Here is a 15,831-nt window from a genome sequence, read left to right on the forward strand (position 1 = left end):
AAACAAAGTTGATATAAAAGCCTGAACCTTTTTTTTAAACTTGATTGATTAGTTGTTGGGCCACATCCAGCGGCATCCAGTGGTCACTCCTGGCTCTGCAGTCAGAAATTGCGAAGAGCAGGACCATATGGAATGCTGGGAATCGAATTGGGCCCCTTCAGGGTCTGCCCGCATGCGAGGCAGACGCCCTACCACTGTTCTATCTCTATGGCCCCCCAAAATCCTGAAATTTCTCTAAAACCCCAATATGAATAGAAGATTTATTTTTAAATTGTCAAATTAGAGATGTGTAATGAACATTATAATATGTACAATGCTAACATAACTGAAGTTATAATTTAAGGATATTATTGAATTTCATAAGCAAACCAGCATAGCTTATGAACACAGTTTATTCTTGGGTGAAAAACACTTAGTAATGAACCTAGTGTTGACATATCTTGTGGGCCACATCCAGCACAGCTCAGAAATCACTCCTGGTGGGGCTCAGGAGGATCATATAGGATGCCAGGATTTAAACTCTGCTGGGCTTTGTACAAGGCAAGTGCTTTAGCTGCAGTACTAAGGCTTTGGCTCTGACCTATCATTTTGTTCTTAATACATTCTCCAAGTTAATGAACATTATAAAATAAGGGTCTTCTTTCTCATTGAGGTTTTTTCTTTTTTTTTTTTTTCTTTTTCTTTTTTTGCCCCCAACTGGAAAGGAGGAGAAGGTGCGTTTAGAGGGCAAAAGTAATATTTACTCCAGTTGTTTAATTTATTCCCTTAATATTTATAATCAGACCTTTTTTTTTAAAATGGGTACTATTTATAAAGATGAGTAATATCCATTTCTAGGCACCCAGGAACTTGTGGGCTTAATTGATGAGCCAAGTCTATACTAAAATTACTGTAAACAGATGTATTATTAGAAGTAAATCTCAGGGTTGAGAGATAGTACAGCATGTAGGCATTTGACTTGCATATGGCCAATCTGGGTGTGATCCCATGCACCCCATTTAGCACCCAGGCTATCAGGAGAAATCCCTGAATAGAGCCCTGAGCATAGTCAAATGTGCTCCCCACCCCCATCTAAAAAAATATTGAACAACATGTCATGATGTGGCACATTGTAGTTATTATGGGAGAACTATGAAAGGATTGATAGAAGTGAAATTTTTACTCATCTTAAATGATATGGCCAGAGACTAGAGTGATAGTTCAGTGGATAGGGTGCTTACCTTGCATGCACTCAACCCAGGTTTGTTCTTTAACTTTCTTTAAGAGAACATGGGGAATAGAGTGGTCACCATTTACTTGTTTGACTTTGGATAACTTGTTTTAGCTAATTGAGGTAGTTTTCTTAGATTTAAAATGGCTATAATAGGGGCCGGGCGGTGGCGCTGGAGGTAAGGTGCCTGCCTTGCCTGCGCTAGCCTAGGACGGACTGCAGTTCGATCCCCCGGTGTCCCATATGGTCCCCCAAGAAGCCAGGAGCAACTTCTAAGCGCATAGCCAGGAGTAACCCCTGAGCGTCACAGGGTGTGGCCCAAAAAAAAAATGGCTATAATAGGGGCTAGAGAGAGAGAACAGTGGTAGGGTGTTTGCCTTGAACACCGCTAAATCAGGACGGACAGTGGTTTGAATCCTGGCATCCCATATGGTCCCTAGAGCCTGCCAGAAGAATCTGAGTACAGAGCCTGAGTGCTGCTGGGTATAACCCCCCCCCTCAAAAAAAAGCCCCAATAAATAAATAAAAATAAGATAAAATGGCCATAATACCCCCCACCCCCCCAGCTGTTGGATATGGTCCAAGGTCCCCCTGACAATTCTTGGAGAACAATGTGCTGCTGGGATGCACTACCGAACTGTTTTTATGACCCACAAATAGTAGCTCTCTAGCCTAAGAAAATCAAGACTATACATTTAGTACAGACTCAGTTAGCAATCACAGTTGAGCTGTGATTGGATCATTTGGAGGATCAGGCACTGGTAGATATTATTTGAGCCCTGTAAAGAAATTATGATTACATGTGTAAAAAACATCCAGTTAGATGTTTTGTGTTTTTTTGGGGGGGTGATTTTAGTTTTAGTTTTTGATTCTGTCGGGGGTAGGTTAGAGGAGGAAGAAGGGTTGCTCTTGTCTCTGCATTCAGGAATAACTCCTGGCAATCTCAGGGGACCCAAGGGGGAGATGCTGAGGATCAAATCCAGGCCAGCAGCTGTATGCAGTAGAAGGTACCCCACTATACTGTCTTTCCAGCCCAGTGCAGTATATTTTTCTAGTACTAAGTAGTAATTTTCACTTAACTGGTAGGTATTCTAGACTGATCGTGTCATTTTTCTTGTAATCCCATTATTTTTCCTTGAATCAGGAATTAGGTTTCTTATTACTAAGTTTGCTTTTAAACACCTGTATTTGTCTTGTCTTTAAGATTATAGAAGGCTGCAGGAGGAGCTTATAAAATAGTAGTAAAAATGTGGGCTGGAGGTGCTTTCTTAGCATGCAGCTGTGGCTGCAGCACTAGTTCAAATACCAGCATAGTACCCTGAGCACACACAGGCCCCTGAGCACTGGCAGGTGTACTCCCATCTCCCCACCCATTAAAAGTAAAATATAGGCTACATAGAAACAGTTGAGTAAAAGTAATGTTACATTGTGGCTGGAGAACTAGAAGAATGTGTAGGGTTCTTTCCTTGCATGCAATTTTATCCAACCCAGCACACTATATTGTTCTCCAAGCTAGCCAGAAATGGTACCTGAGTGCAGAGCCAAGAATAAACATTGAGTACTGCCAAGAATAAGCATTGAGTACTGCTGGGTGTGGCTTCAAAACCAAACTAACAGAAGAGTAATACTGTTTTGTTCTGTGTTGTTTTGTTTTTGTTTTTGTTTTCAACTAGCACCAGTAACTCCAGACAATTATTCATCAGCTCATGCAGAGGCAACCTATGAAGAAGACTGGGAAGTATTTGACCCGTAAGTTTGTTTTATTTTTTCTCTTTTTCCTATTGGAGCACAATAAAAAGTACCATATGTTAAAAGTGAGAGAACTAGTATATGGCCAAAAGCATGTGACTTTAGATATACGTTGAAATATACCTGATTTAATAAAAATACTGCTTTGTATGTTTTTAGCTTTATGTACATGTTTTAGAAGTTTGTCTACTGGACTAAATAGGCATTTTAATATTTAAGTATAGACTGACTTTAGTAGCATAGATTCATAATTGTACAAAGTTGAATTTTTTTAAAATTTGATTTATAGCTATTATTTCATCAAACATGTTCCACCACTCACAGAAGAACAACTAAATAGGAAACCTGCTCTTCCATTGAAAACAAGAAGCACACCAGAATTCTCCCTAGTTTTAGACCTGGTAAGTATATTAATCTATAGAGATAGGAAAAATTTAAGTGTTATTTTAAGTTAAAAAATGTGGTATTGGGTAGGAGACTTGCTTTTCATGTAGCTGATCCAGATTTGATCCCCATTGCCCCATTTTATCCCTGAAGCACCAATAGACTAATTCTTGAGCGTAGAGCCAGAAGTAACCCCTGAGCATTGCTGGATGTGGCCTAAAAACAAAAAGACGTAGTATAAAATAAGAGAATTAAAAGTAAAAGTATTAAAAGTCTTGGGGCCGGAGAGATAGCACAGCAGTAAGGTGTTTGCCTTGCCTGCAGATGATTCAGGACTGATGGTGGTTGGAATCCCATATGGTCCCCCGTGCCAGCCAGGAGTTGATTTATGAGTGCAGAGCCAGGAGTAACTCCTGAGCGCTGCCAGGTGTGACCCCCGCCCAAAAATAAATTCCCCCAAAATAAATGGTCTTACACATTACTGTATATTTTGAATTTTTTAAACTTACTGATATAGTGAATGGATCCCTAGTTTGCTTTGGTATCAGTTATCTCTTGAAAAATGAAGTAGAGGGGCAGGGTGTTTGCCTTGCACACCCTAACCCACGTTTGATTTCCGCCATCCTATATGGTCCCCAGAACCCACCTGGAGTGATCCCTGAGTGCAGAGTCAGGAGTAATTCTTGAGTACCTCTAGGTGTGGCCCTAAAAACCAAAAAAATAAAAATAAAGTGGACTTATTTTCATATTGGTATCTCTCATATCCTTTATACTTTCATAATTTTTTAACTTGCCTAATAAATTCCAATTTCATTTATTGACTAAATTCCATGTAGCACTTTTTGGGTCAAGATCTATCTATATATATATTTTGTTGTTGTTTTTGGGTCACACCTAGCAGCACTCGGATTACTTCTGGCTCTGCACAGAGAAATTGCTTCTAGCAGGCTTAGGGGACCACATGGGACACCAGGGATCTAGCCCAGGTTGTCCACATGCAAGCAAACACTCTATTCTCTGTGCTCTGGCCCCTATTATCTATCTATCTATCTATCTATCTATCTATCTATCTATCTATCTATCTATCTATCTATCTATCTATCTATCTATCTATCATCTATATCTATCATCTATCTATCTATCTATCATCTATCATCTATCTATCATCTATCTCTATCATCCATCTATCAATCATCTATCTATATTTATATATTATATATATTTAAAAGTATTGTGATTTACAAAATTAATCCTAGTTAAGAGAGTGTTTAAACACAAATCCCACCACCAGTGCTCTCTTTGCCACCATTGTTCCCAAAGTTCATCCCATACCTCACCCTAATTCAGCCTATCATAACAGGCATCTTTGGTTGTTAGTTTGGCTCTCATGATTTCATTGTTGTTGATTCCATGATTTGGATTTTTTTTTTTTTTTTTTTTTGGTTTTTGGGCCACACCCGGCAGTGCTCAGGGGTTACTCCTGGCTGTCTGCTCAGAAATAGCTCCTGGCAGGCACGGGGGACCATATGGGACACCGGGATTGGAACCAACCACCTTTGGTCCTGGATCGGCTGCTTGCAAGGCAAACGCCGCTGTGCTATCTCTCCGGGCCCATGATTTGGATATTTAATTCTGTCTATCCTTTACATTAGCAAGGCATCTGAGTTCCTTGTTGGGTCAAGATTTTATTAGTCAAAGAACCAAATAAAATCTGAATGTTGTGGGGGAGGTGTAAAAATCTGAATGTTGGGGCCGGGTGGTGGCGCTGGAGGTAAGATGCCTGCCTTGCCTGCGCTAGCCTAGGACGGACCGCGGTTCGATCCCCCGGCATCCCATATGGTCCCCCAAGAAGCCAGGAGCAACTTCTGAGCGCATAGCCAGGAGTAACCCCTGAGCGTCACAGGGTGTGGCCCAAAAACCAAAAAAAAAAAAAAAAAATCTGAATGTTGTAAAAGTTAATCTTAAGCAAGACCCATATTTCATTCTTTTTTCTTATTTGTGCATATTATCTAATACCAGTTACTTCATTACAACTATCAAAGCATGATCTTGTAGTGCTGACTAATCAATTTTAATGATACCTTTTGGTGCCATTTTAAAAATTATATTTTAGGGTAATAGAAGAGCTTTGTAAGTTCTATTTTCTCCTGATAAATAAATTTAATAGTGATCATAACATTTGCTATCTGCTTGCTATTTCTTAGTATTAGCAAAAGAAATAAATATATGTTATATAATAGTGGAAAATAATAATTTATTTGTCTTACTGGTAGCTTGTATCTGGAGGTAATTGTTTAGTTGTCATAAAAACTTGATTTTGGAAGGAATGCATGTTATTTTAAATCTTAATTGCCTGGACAGTTTCAAGAGTTCAGCACCTTTGCCTAGCCAAAAGGCATGTAAGAAACATCAAAAAATTCTCAGGTATAAGAATAAATAAAAAGAGGGGGAGGATATGTGAAATTTACTATAATTCTTAAGTGATGTCTTGTCAGTAAAAACTGAAAAAAGGGAAAGAAACTAATTTTGCTAGGTTTTTGTTTTTTTTTTTGTTTTTTTTTGAGTCACACCCAGCAGCGCTCAGAGGTCTCTCCTGGCTGTATGGTCAGAAATCGCTCCTGGCAGGCTCGGGGGACCATATGAGATGCTGGGATTTGAACCATCGTCCTTTTGCATGCAAGGCAAACACCCTACCTCCATGCTATCTCTCCGGCCCCCAATATTGCTAGTTTTTATGTTAGGAGTTGATGTGGTTATAGAGCCACATTAGCTAAAATTATATTCAAAGTGAGATTGATTACAGCAAAGATATGCATTGGCTGAGCTTGAATTAGAATTTCACAAAGATAAAAACAGGAACAGTATGATAGGTTGTTGAATGAAGCCTTACTCAGTTGAAAGAAAGAATATCTTTTGAAAAAATTGCTAAAAATAATATCTTAAAATGTGTAGTTTTGGGGCCAGAGTGGTAACACAGCAGCAAGGCGTTTGCCTTGCTCACAGCCAACCTGGGACAGACCCAGGTTCAATTCCCGGCATCACTTATGGTCCCCCGAGACTGCCAGGAATGACTTCTGAGCACAGAGCCAGGAATAACCCCTGAGCGCTGCCAGGTGAGGCCAAAGAAACAAAACAACAAAAAAAGTGTAGTTTTATATTCATTAAAATAAAACTAGGCACACCTAGAATATTTTTTTGCTCTTTGCCTCCCCAGAGTTTGACTTTAGGTTAAAAGAAACACTCTAGCTATTAAGTGTGGAATTACAAGGTATGAACCATTTTAATTCTAAATGCATTGAAAAATTTGGGGGATAGTTACTAGTGGTTTTATTTTAAACCTGTACAAATGGATTCTAGTTTTTGTTTTATTAGCAATACCTTTGTATTCATTTAATGAAAAAAATAAGCTTTGGTAATCATATCACAAAACATTGATGGCTATAGTATTTTATGTCTATTAATCTTATTTATATACTAAAACATTTCTTTTGTTGGTTTTTTATTTTTTTTGGTTTCTGAGTCACACCCAGTGGTGCTCAGAGGTTACTCCTGGCTGTGCTCAGAAATTTGCTCCTGGCAGGCACGGGGGACCACATGGGACGCCGGGATCCAAACCACTATCTATCCTGGATTGGCTGCTTGCAAGGCAAACACCTTACTGTTGTGCTCTCTCTCCAGCCCCTATATTCTAAAACTCTTTTTTTTTTTTTTTTTTTTGGTTTACGGGCCACACCCATTTGACGCTCTGGGGTTACTCCTGGCTAAGAGCTCAGAAATCACCCCTGGCTTGGGGGGACCATTTGGGACGCCGGGGGATTGAGCCGAGGTCCGTCCTACGCTAGTGCTTGCAAGGCAGACACCTTACCTCTAGCGCCACCTTCTTGGCCCCTATCCTAAAACATTTTTAAAAGAAAGTTCTTTATAAAAATAATGTAGACTCATGAGCTATTAAACAAAATATCTTTTATATTCTCACATTGTGTTAATTACTTTTAAATATGTATGTTTTAGGGAGTTGGAGAGGTAGCACAGCGGTGTAGGGCATTTGCCTTGCACGCAGCTGATTTGAACACAGGTGGTTCGAATTCTTGTAGTCACATATGGTCCCTGTGCCTGCCAGGAGTGACTTCAGAGCTAAGAGTGTCATGGGTTGTGACCCAAAATCCAAAAGAAAAAAAAACATATGTTTTACTTATTAAAAGTTGACAACGACAGTATTTAATTCTCAAGCTTTTATATATATATATATATATATATATATATATATATATTGAAGGATACCAAAGAGGTTTTTGAGTCTGGAGATATAAATTCTATAGAAGTTAAGGCACCTTATCCTTGCATATGTTTATTCATGGGCACCACATCGTCCTTTAAGAGCACTATATCCTTGGGTCCTTTCATTGAAAACTGGCCTCCAATTTGCCTGGTACTGCTGGAAGGAGCTCCAAGGTATCATGAGCCACTGTGCTTCCTAAGATACCTTTCCCAAAACATGATAGACTGCTCCACTCTATCCTTGCTGAACTTTTGAATGACTAGAAATGTAACTGCTGGGCAGTACAGCAATAGGGCATTTGCCTTGCATGTGGCTGACCCGAGAGGCACCTGGTTCTATTCCCAGCATCCCATAGGTTCCCCAGCCTGCCAGGGGTGATTTCTGAGCAAAGAGCCAGAAGTAAAGTAATCCCTGAGCACAGCTAGGTGTGACCCAAAAGTCAATCAATAAAGTTAAAAAAAAGATGTAGCTGCTGGAGAGTCTGTCTGTCTTTCTTTCTTTTTTTTTTTTTTTTTTTAGTTTTTTTGGGTCACACCCGGCGTCGCTCAGGAGTTACTCCTGGCTGTCTGCTCAGAAATAGCTCCTGGCAGGCACAGGGGACCATGTGGGACACCGGGATTGGAACCAACCACCTTTGGTCCTGGATCGGCTGCTTGCAAGGCAAATGCCACTGTGCTATCTCTCCGGGCCCGAGTCTGTCTTTCTAACTAGTTTCTAGATAATGCTGAAGCTACTTGCTGATCCAAGGAAAGGATGACACCTGAGAATCAGTGATTTTTAAATTTTTTTCCTACTGTACTAATGTATTCCATCTTTCAAAAAGAAAGGCATGGTTTTAATATTACTTAACAAAAATATGGAACGCTTCACAAATTTGCGTGTCATCCTTGCACAGGGGCCATGCCAATCTTCTCTGTGTCGTTCCAATTTTAGTATATGTGCTGTCGAAGCGAGCATGATTTTTAAAATTCTTATCAATAGGTTATGTGCCAGCTTTGTACACAGCCATCCTTGATTTGATCCTAGCATCCCTTCCTTGTTAACCTAAGCACCACCAGGAGAGATTCCTGAGTGCAGAACCAGGATAACCCTTAAGTATAATTGGTTGTGAGAAATAGTAACATTTTTTTTTTACTCTTTTCCTGAATTGGATAGATAGCATAGTGCTAAAGTTTCTTACCTTGCATGCACCTAAGGGTTTCTCTCAAGTTACTCCTGAGCAAAGTGCCAGCAGTAAGACCTGAACATAGCTGGTTGTAGCTTCATAACAACAAGCAGTAAAAACAAAAATATTTGTCCCGGGCCAGAGAAATAGCACAGTAGTAGGGCATTTGTCTTGCATGCAGTGGACCGGACCCTGGATGGACCGAGGTTTGATTCCCGGCATTCCATATGGTCCTCTGAACCTGCCAGGAGCAATTTCTGAGCTCGGAACCAGGAGTAATTCCTGAATGCTGCCAGGTGTGACCCAAAAACAAACAAATAAACAAACAATTCTGTCCCAAGACAAGATCAAAGATCAACGTGCATACTTTCATGTTGGGGAATCAATTTAGATAAGTGGCATCACTGTCTCCTGAGTACTGCTGGAGTGAACCCCAATATTGATCTGCTGTTAAGTACTAGCAGAATAATGTTTACACTTTTTCTCACCTCTAACTTCCCCCCAAATTCTAGCCCAAAGTTCTGTGCATATACAGTGATCTAATGTAAACGTTAAATTTCACATAGAATGTATACTTTAACATATATTTTGGTAATCATACATAACCTGTTTTAACTGGAAATTTTTTTTAATATCTTGGTTTATTCAGTTTATGCTTTTCTTTTAAGGATGAAACACTAGTACATTGTAGTCTAAATGAACTAGAAGATGCAGCACTTACTTTTCCAGTTCTTTTCCAAGATGTCATTTATCAGGTAATTAAAAATCTTTAACTTTACTCTTGGATCTCTCAGATAACGTTCTTTATATTATAAGAAATCTCTTGAACTCTTTTGTTGAATTAATGTGCTTTTCCTATTGGTTTTCATCACTTATTTCATTAACACAAAATAGCATCATGCTAAATAATTGCATAAAACAGTATTAATTTGTTAACCAAAAATTGTGAACTTGTTAACCCAGTGATCTCTCTTAGTTTCGTGATCTGTTTGCCAGCAGGTGGAGGCAGAAGCACTGATAACATAGATCCCCAAGAAGAACTTGCCAGGTTAATTCCTGGTATTTCCTTCTCTCCTCCCCAAACTCACAATAAATATAAAGAAAACTGATTTCCTTGTTGCTCATTTTTATTTCCTTTTGTGACCTATAGATTACAGTTTGATAGAGTTGATTGAAACTAATCACACGGTTTCAGGCCATTTCTTTAGTCATGCTTTATTTAAATTTTAATATAAGCATTTCTCCCTCATCTGTTTTATGAACAGTGTTAGATATAATTCACATTTCACTGTGAATGATCTGTCTTGGTTATGGTTTTCACTTTTTGTTTGAGGTTTTAAAGTATCTGTGGTGATGGTGGGTGTTGTTGACATTATCTTCATGTACATGAATTATTGAAGAACTTGGGGGGGTTCAATCATTTGTTAAAAGGAAGCCAATCCAAAGATTAATTAAAGTCACAGAACATTTACAGACGTATGAAGAACAGGTGTTCGTGGTTATTGATGTGCTCTTCCTAGGCACGTAGATTGTGGAAGTAGTTTTCTTGGCAGATGGTATTATCATCTCAGTATCATAGAGATTTATGAGTTGGGGGTTTATTTTGCTTCTTGTACTGAGTCACAGAAAGATTTATTTCAGCAGATTAGACAGTTCTCATTTCATCTAGATAGGTATTATTGGTATGGTAATGCCTGAGTATTCTGTAAATTGAATTTAGGTAAATTGTTAGTAAAATACACATAAAAGTAAGGAATTTGAAGAGTATGTGTACTTTTAACTGGGTGCTACTTGTTGTAAAGTATATTTCTTAAGAATTTTTATTTAGTAGGTTCTTGTTTAGTGTACTTTTAAGAGTAGGAAATTGTAATAACTAGAATAACAAAATATTAGTACTGCTTTAGATTGTTGATTCTATTTAATGTTCAGATTGGTACTTAAAATGGCTTTTGGACCTTGAGTTTGGAATGAAACTATTATTTGAAAAACAAGTATTTTGAGATGACTTGTAGATGGTTTTGGTTTGTCTGTAATTTTTAAATATTGGGGTAAAATTGGAAAACAGATGAGGAACTCGTGAGCATTTGTTTTGAGTGTGATAAGATTGATTTTTTTTCTTACTGCTTCAGTAATTTCTACTTTAAGTGTCTTTATAAGGTTCTTATTTTCATTGCTTATCTAGTCGTTTTATTTGGATAAAAGGCTCCTAGTGACTAATAGTTACCAAACCATGTATGTAGTATATAGTGCATTTAACTGTAAATTAAAAGAATTCTTTTTTCCCTTTTATATTTTGAATTATACTTTGTCAACTAGTTTAAATTAGGAGGAATTAGCAGGAAGTTTGAATCTTACAAGTTGTAGAGATTGTACTTTAATACTATAATTTAGTGATATGTTATGTAAAGTTTAGATCTCCATTAGTAAATTTTTGAGGATTTCCATAGTTAATATCGGGTATATCCCTGGTTTTGGCATAGCTGTTTGTCTGATTAAATAATTTCAAAGAAATCTTGGGTTAGGGATCCCTCAGTTTCAGACCAGCAAGCTCCCTTTAAACAGGGAATGATGTCTTTTAAACTTTCAGTGGTGTTGTCTCCATCTACTGGCAAAGAAGAAATTTACACAAGGGTCTGAGATGATCTAAGAGATTTTGGAGAAAACCACATTATTAGGTAAGATGTAACTTACATATTTAACCGCTACAATATAGTGTTGGCCCACTTAAAGGTAGAAATCTGTAAATACTGTATATACTCTTAAAATAAATTTATTGAGGTGGAATTCATGACATAAAAACCCATCATTTCTAAGTGAACTGTCATAGCATTTATTTTTATGATCTTGAATATATCAGCTCCATAGCATTTAAGTATATACTCTAAAAAATTGTGATGATATTGAGAGGATAAAATTGTACATCTGAATCAAAAATCAGATAACATCCTCTTGGGACTTACTTTAATTTTATTTTATTTTAGTGATGCTTGTTAGGGTTGATTTTTCATTTAATTCTACTTGTTATTAGTCTTCTAAAACAATTTAGATATAAATTGCCTTACTTTGTATTTAATCAATCATTGGTTGGCAGTTTTTTCCTATAATCAATTTACTCGTATTTTAAGTTATGTAGTCTTCTGACAACTATTATTTCTGAGTTGTAACATGAACAGTCACAGTACATAATGTATGTGTGGGTTTTACCTAATTATTTTTTTTAAAAAGATGGCAATCCGAAATTGTCCCATGTAGTTCTCTTATCTTTTAATCATTATAAGAGTATATGCAGTAAATTTACAACTTAAAATTCTAAGTGGAAGCAAATATTTCATCAAACCTGTTAGTAGGTAAATTTTAAGTTACATTCATTGTAATTTGGTTGTAGGCTTAGATTTTTTTTTTCTTTAGATGGAAGTTTAAGGGAAATTTGGGGTAGTCACTCCTTATATTTATGATACCTTCTCTTTTGGATGATAAGTAGAGCTCAATTTGGTTAGAGCAAGTCTTAGACATTATGAGTAGGTAGACTATTCAGTCTTAATTTAGAGCCTTGAATGTAATTTAATTCTATTTCTTTAGGGATTAAAACAAAATCTGAAAGGCCTGTCTCAAGTTAAATATTGATTTGATGTATGCTAATACTGATACTATAAGAATAGATCTTGAGGCCAGAACGATAGCACAGCAGTAGTGCATTTGCCTTGCACGCAGCTGACCTGGACGGACCCAGGTTCGATCCCCGGCATCCCATATTGGTCCCCTGAGCCAGCTAGGATCCGACTTCTGAGCACAGAGCCAGGAGCAACCCCTGACAGCCGCTGGGTGTGGCCTAAAAACAAAAGAATAGACCTATCATGAATATGAAGGAAAAGGTCACTTGAGAGAACTATATTTTTAAAGTGAAGTTATGGCACTCCCAAAGACAAAGTAATAAATGTTATAACTTAAATGGCTCTTTTTTCCATGAATTGTAGTAGTTAGTTACTGGGAAAACATCTGTTGACAAACTGGTAACATTGCATTTGATACAAAAGCAAGTGCATGATCAGTTTGAATGCACATTAATCTTTATATTTAGTTTATATTGACACATTGTCAGGAAATCCATCTCGTGGTGTTACTCAGTTAAGAGGTCTTCGCTGTATTTAGTTTCTGTTCCTGCAGATCCACCAATTCAAGACTCTAGGTCATCTCACTCCCTCTTCCATCCAGAAGATGACTTCTATCCACAAGCAGGACTGAATCAAAAGACAGATTTTTCACTTAGTCTTGAGCTGAACTGCCAACTTCTCAGTGACCTTCCTCTATCCATCAAGAACTGGAACTCAGTTTTTCGAAGATGTAATCAGCCCAGTCATGGCTGATTGAAGAAAAAAGAAGATGCCTCATATTTCACCACAGTGCAACAAAACGTAACTGTGTTGTCCAACTCCTTGTGTAAAGTATGGCAGGGACATCTGATATTTGACTCTGTTCACCAATAAGACTCTAGCCAATCAGTGGCTTTCTGAAGATCAGTAAAAGTCAACTAATTTTGGGTCAGCTGTCCAGAAATCAGATTGTGGTAAGAAGAGATAGGATCCTGTAGGGAGCTAGCTCCTTCCTAAAGGATGTTTTGTTTTATTAGGAGTGGCCTTGGGAGTAGTTGGGAGGAGGTGGTACATGGTAGCCCCTGCATTTAGCAGCATTCAACCTCTTCCTCATTATTATAGTTTATTTCTTTTCCTAGTGATCTTCCAACTTAGGATACCTATTTTCATATTGGTATCTCTCAGATCCTTTATATCTTAAACCATAGAACAAGATAGTGTCTTCTATCTTCTCTGTAGCCGTTTTCTATTAAGAAAGTCAGTGTTACTTTGTGCTTCATGAAGATAAAAGAAGTTGTATTCAGTGAAGAGTTTTTTTGTAGTCCACAACTAGTCAAATTTGTTCTTCTTTTTAGCTGTAATATTGATACTTCAGACATTTGATTGACTTGCATAAGACATACATTTGGGGATGTGGATAGTTAATACTGATGACAGATAATTGCCATATGGTGGCTTCATTAATAGAATTTGACTTTGTTGGATGACACTGAACTAAAGTGTGATATGAAATTTTGGCAACAAGGACCATATTTTTTGGCATAGTCTGATGTAACATCTAATAAGTGTGAGCCACTGGTGGCATATGCCAGTGCACTGTGTTAGATTAATTTTCCTATTAATGCAATTATTACCTCTAACTTTTCTTGGTATTAATGAACCATTATTATTAATGTTTGGTCTTGTAAAACAAGATGAAATCTATAGTTATGTATTTCTAAAAGATAAGTTGTATTCTGTTTAAAATGTATTTTAAAGCTGGGAAGATTGCTTTAAAAGTGGTACATGGGCCCTGATTTTGATCCCTAGTACCACATCACCTCCTTACCCCCAAAAAATGAAAGATAAAAAATTTAATTTCTCATAGAGCTGGAGTAGATAGAGCACTTGCCTTTCATGTGGTTGACCCAGGTTAACCCCCCAGCACCCCATAGGGCTCCTGAAGCCTGACCAGGAGTTAATTATTGGGTTCAGAGGCAGGAGTAACCCCTGGGCATTATCAGTTTTTGACCCAAAAATTAGGGGGGGGTGTCTTAAAATTAGATGCAATTCATAAAAAATAAGCAATTCATTTAAAATAAATAAAGGAAGGGGGAGACGCTGGATGTTATACATACTTTGCACGCAAACAATCTTGTTTCGATTCCCTGTATCATGTGTCTCCTTAAAATAACCAGGTATGGCCCTAGGGGACCCCGTGCACTGCTGTGGTGGCCTCAGGATAGTTCTTGGTACCTCAGGGCTTGAGCCAACACTGCGTCCTCAGGGGCTCATTTTGACTCTGTTGGTAGAGAACCCTGGAAGGGGCTCTTTGGGGTTACCCTTCTCCCTACAAAAATAGCAAAGTTTCGGAGGCCAGAGCTATAATTCAAGTGGGTAGGGCGTTTGTCTTGCATGCAGTCAACCTGTGATCTTCAGCATCTCGTATAGTCTCCCAAACCTTTCAGGAGTAATTTCTGACCACAGAATCAAGAGGAATCCCTGAATACCACTGAGGGTTCCCCACCCCCCCCAAAAAAAAGGAATTGGGGGGGGGCAAAGTTCTTGTTCAACCCCTTAATATAGTTCACAAATTTAAGAAAGGTGTCAGTTGAAATAGGAAACTTCAGTTTAAAAATTGTTTTTAAAGGCTACATTTTTATTTTCCTATAGTGACCCTTTTTGTTTTAGAATTTTAGAATGACTAAAATATACTGTTAATACATCAGTAGTTTTATAGATAGTACAAATATGTATACATTTGCAAATAGTACATGTAGTTGCCAAAGGCCTATTTATGCTTGAAGGTGATTTTTTTTGCTAACTTTTTTATAGGAGATTTATTTTAATATACTTTATTTTGCTCAATTTGGATTCAAGAAAATTATTTTAGAATTTTCTGCATAATACGGAGCTAACAGGTTTTAGTTTACTTCAGTTTATTGTTTCTGATGCTTTAGTACTTACCTATTTATCCCCAGATTGATTCACCGACAAATATTGCTCTAGGCTACCATCAATTAAATGGAACTCTGTAAAATGCTTCCATTGGTTTATGAAGTTGAGGCCTTCAAAGGGCCTAGAATAACCATTTGGGTTTGGGCAGTAACTTAAGTAGTTTAGTTATCAGTGGACACTCTTACTATTATTTTCATCTAAATATATATGAGGTAGCTGGAGAAGTTGACTTCTTCTGTAAAAAGTTGGCCTTTTCTGCCCCATATCATCATTCATTCGAGCTATTCTCAATGACTGATGACTTGTGGATGACATGGTAGATGATAGTAACTATCAAACACTGTTTTATTTTCCATATGCTAGTTTATTAGTCCTTAAAACAAACCTGTGAGGAATAGGTAATGTTATATTCAGTTTAAGGTATGTAGATACTGTTATAGCATTTCATAGATGAGGGAACTAAGCGATACAGAAGGGCTAAAAAATTGACATTTATATACAACTGTGTTATCTACTA

The 15,831-nt window shown here is 37.6% G+C and overlaps 1 protein-coding gene and 1 non-coding gene across 2 annotated transcripts in view; one reads left to right on the plus strand and one right to left on the minus strand.

The window, feature by feature from the left end:
- CTDSPL2 (CTD small phosphatase like 2) overlaps nucleotides 1-15,831 on the plus strand; it is a 51,517-nt gene that overhangs the window by 21,220 nt on the left and 14,466 nt on the right. The window contains exons 5-7 of the mRNA XM_049782492.1: nucleotides 2,884-2,959; nucleotides 3,249-3,360; nucleotides 9,456-9,542. Coding sequence (XP_049638449.1) covers nucleotides 2,884-2,959; nucleotides 3,249-3,360; nucleotides 9,456-9,542 — 275 coding nt within the window. The remainder of the gene's footprint in view (nucleotides 1-2,883; nucleotides 2,960-3,248; nucleotides 3,361-9,455; nucleotides 9,543-15,831) is intronic.
- LOC126021534 (U6 spliceosomal RNA) lies at nucleotides 8,473-8,579 on the minus strand. The gene has a single exon (XR_007500042.1). It is a non-coding gene; the product is annotated as a U6 spliceosomal RNA (small nuclear RNA).

Source organism: Suncus etruscus, chromosome 10, assembly GCF_024139225.1.
Source record: "Suncus etruscus isolate mSunEtr1 chromosome 10, mSunEtr1.pri.cur, whole genome shotgun sequence".
Taxonomy (NCBI): domain Eukaryota; kingdom Metazoa; phylum Chordata; class Mammalia; order Eulipotyphla; family Soricidae; genus Suncus; species Suncus etruscus.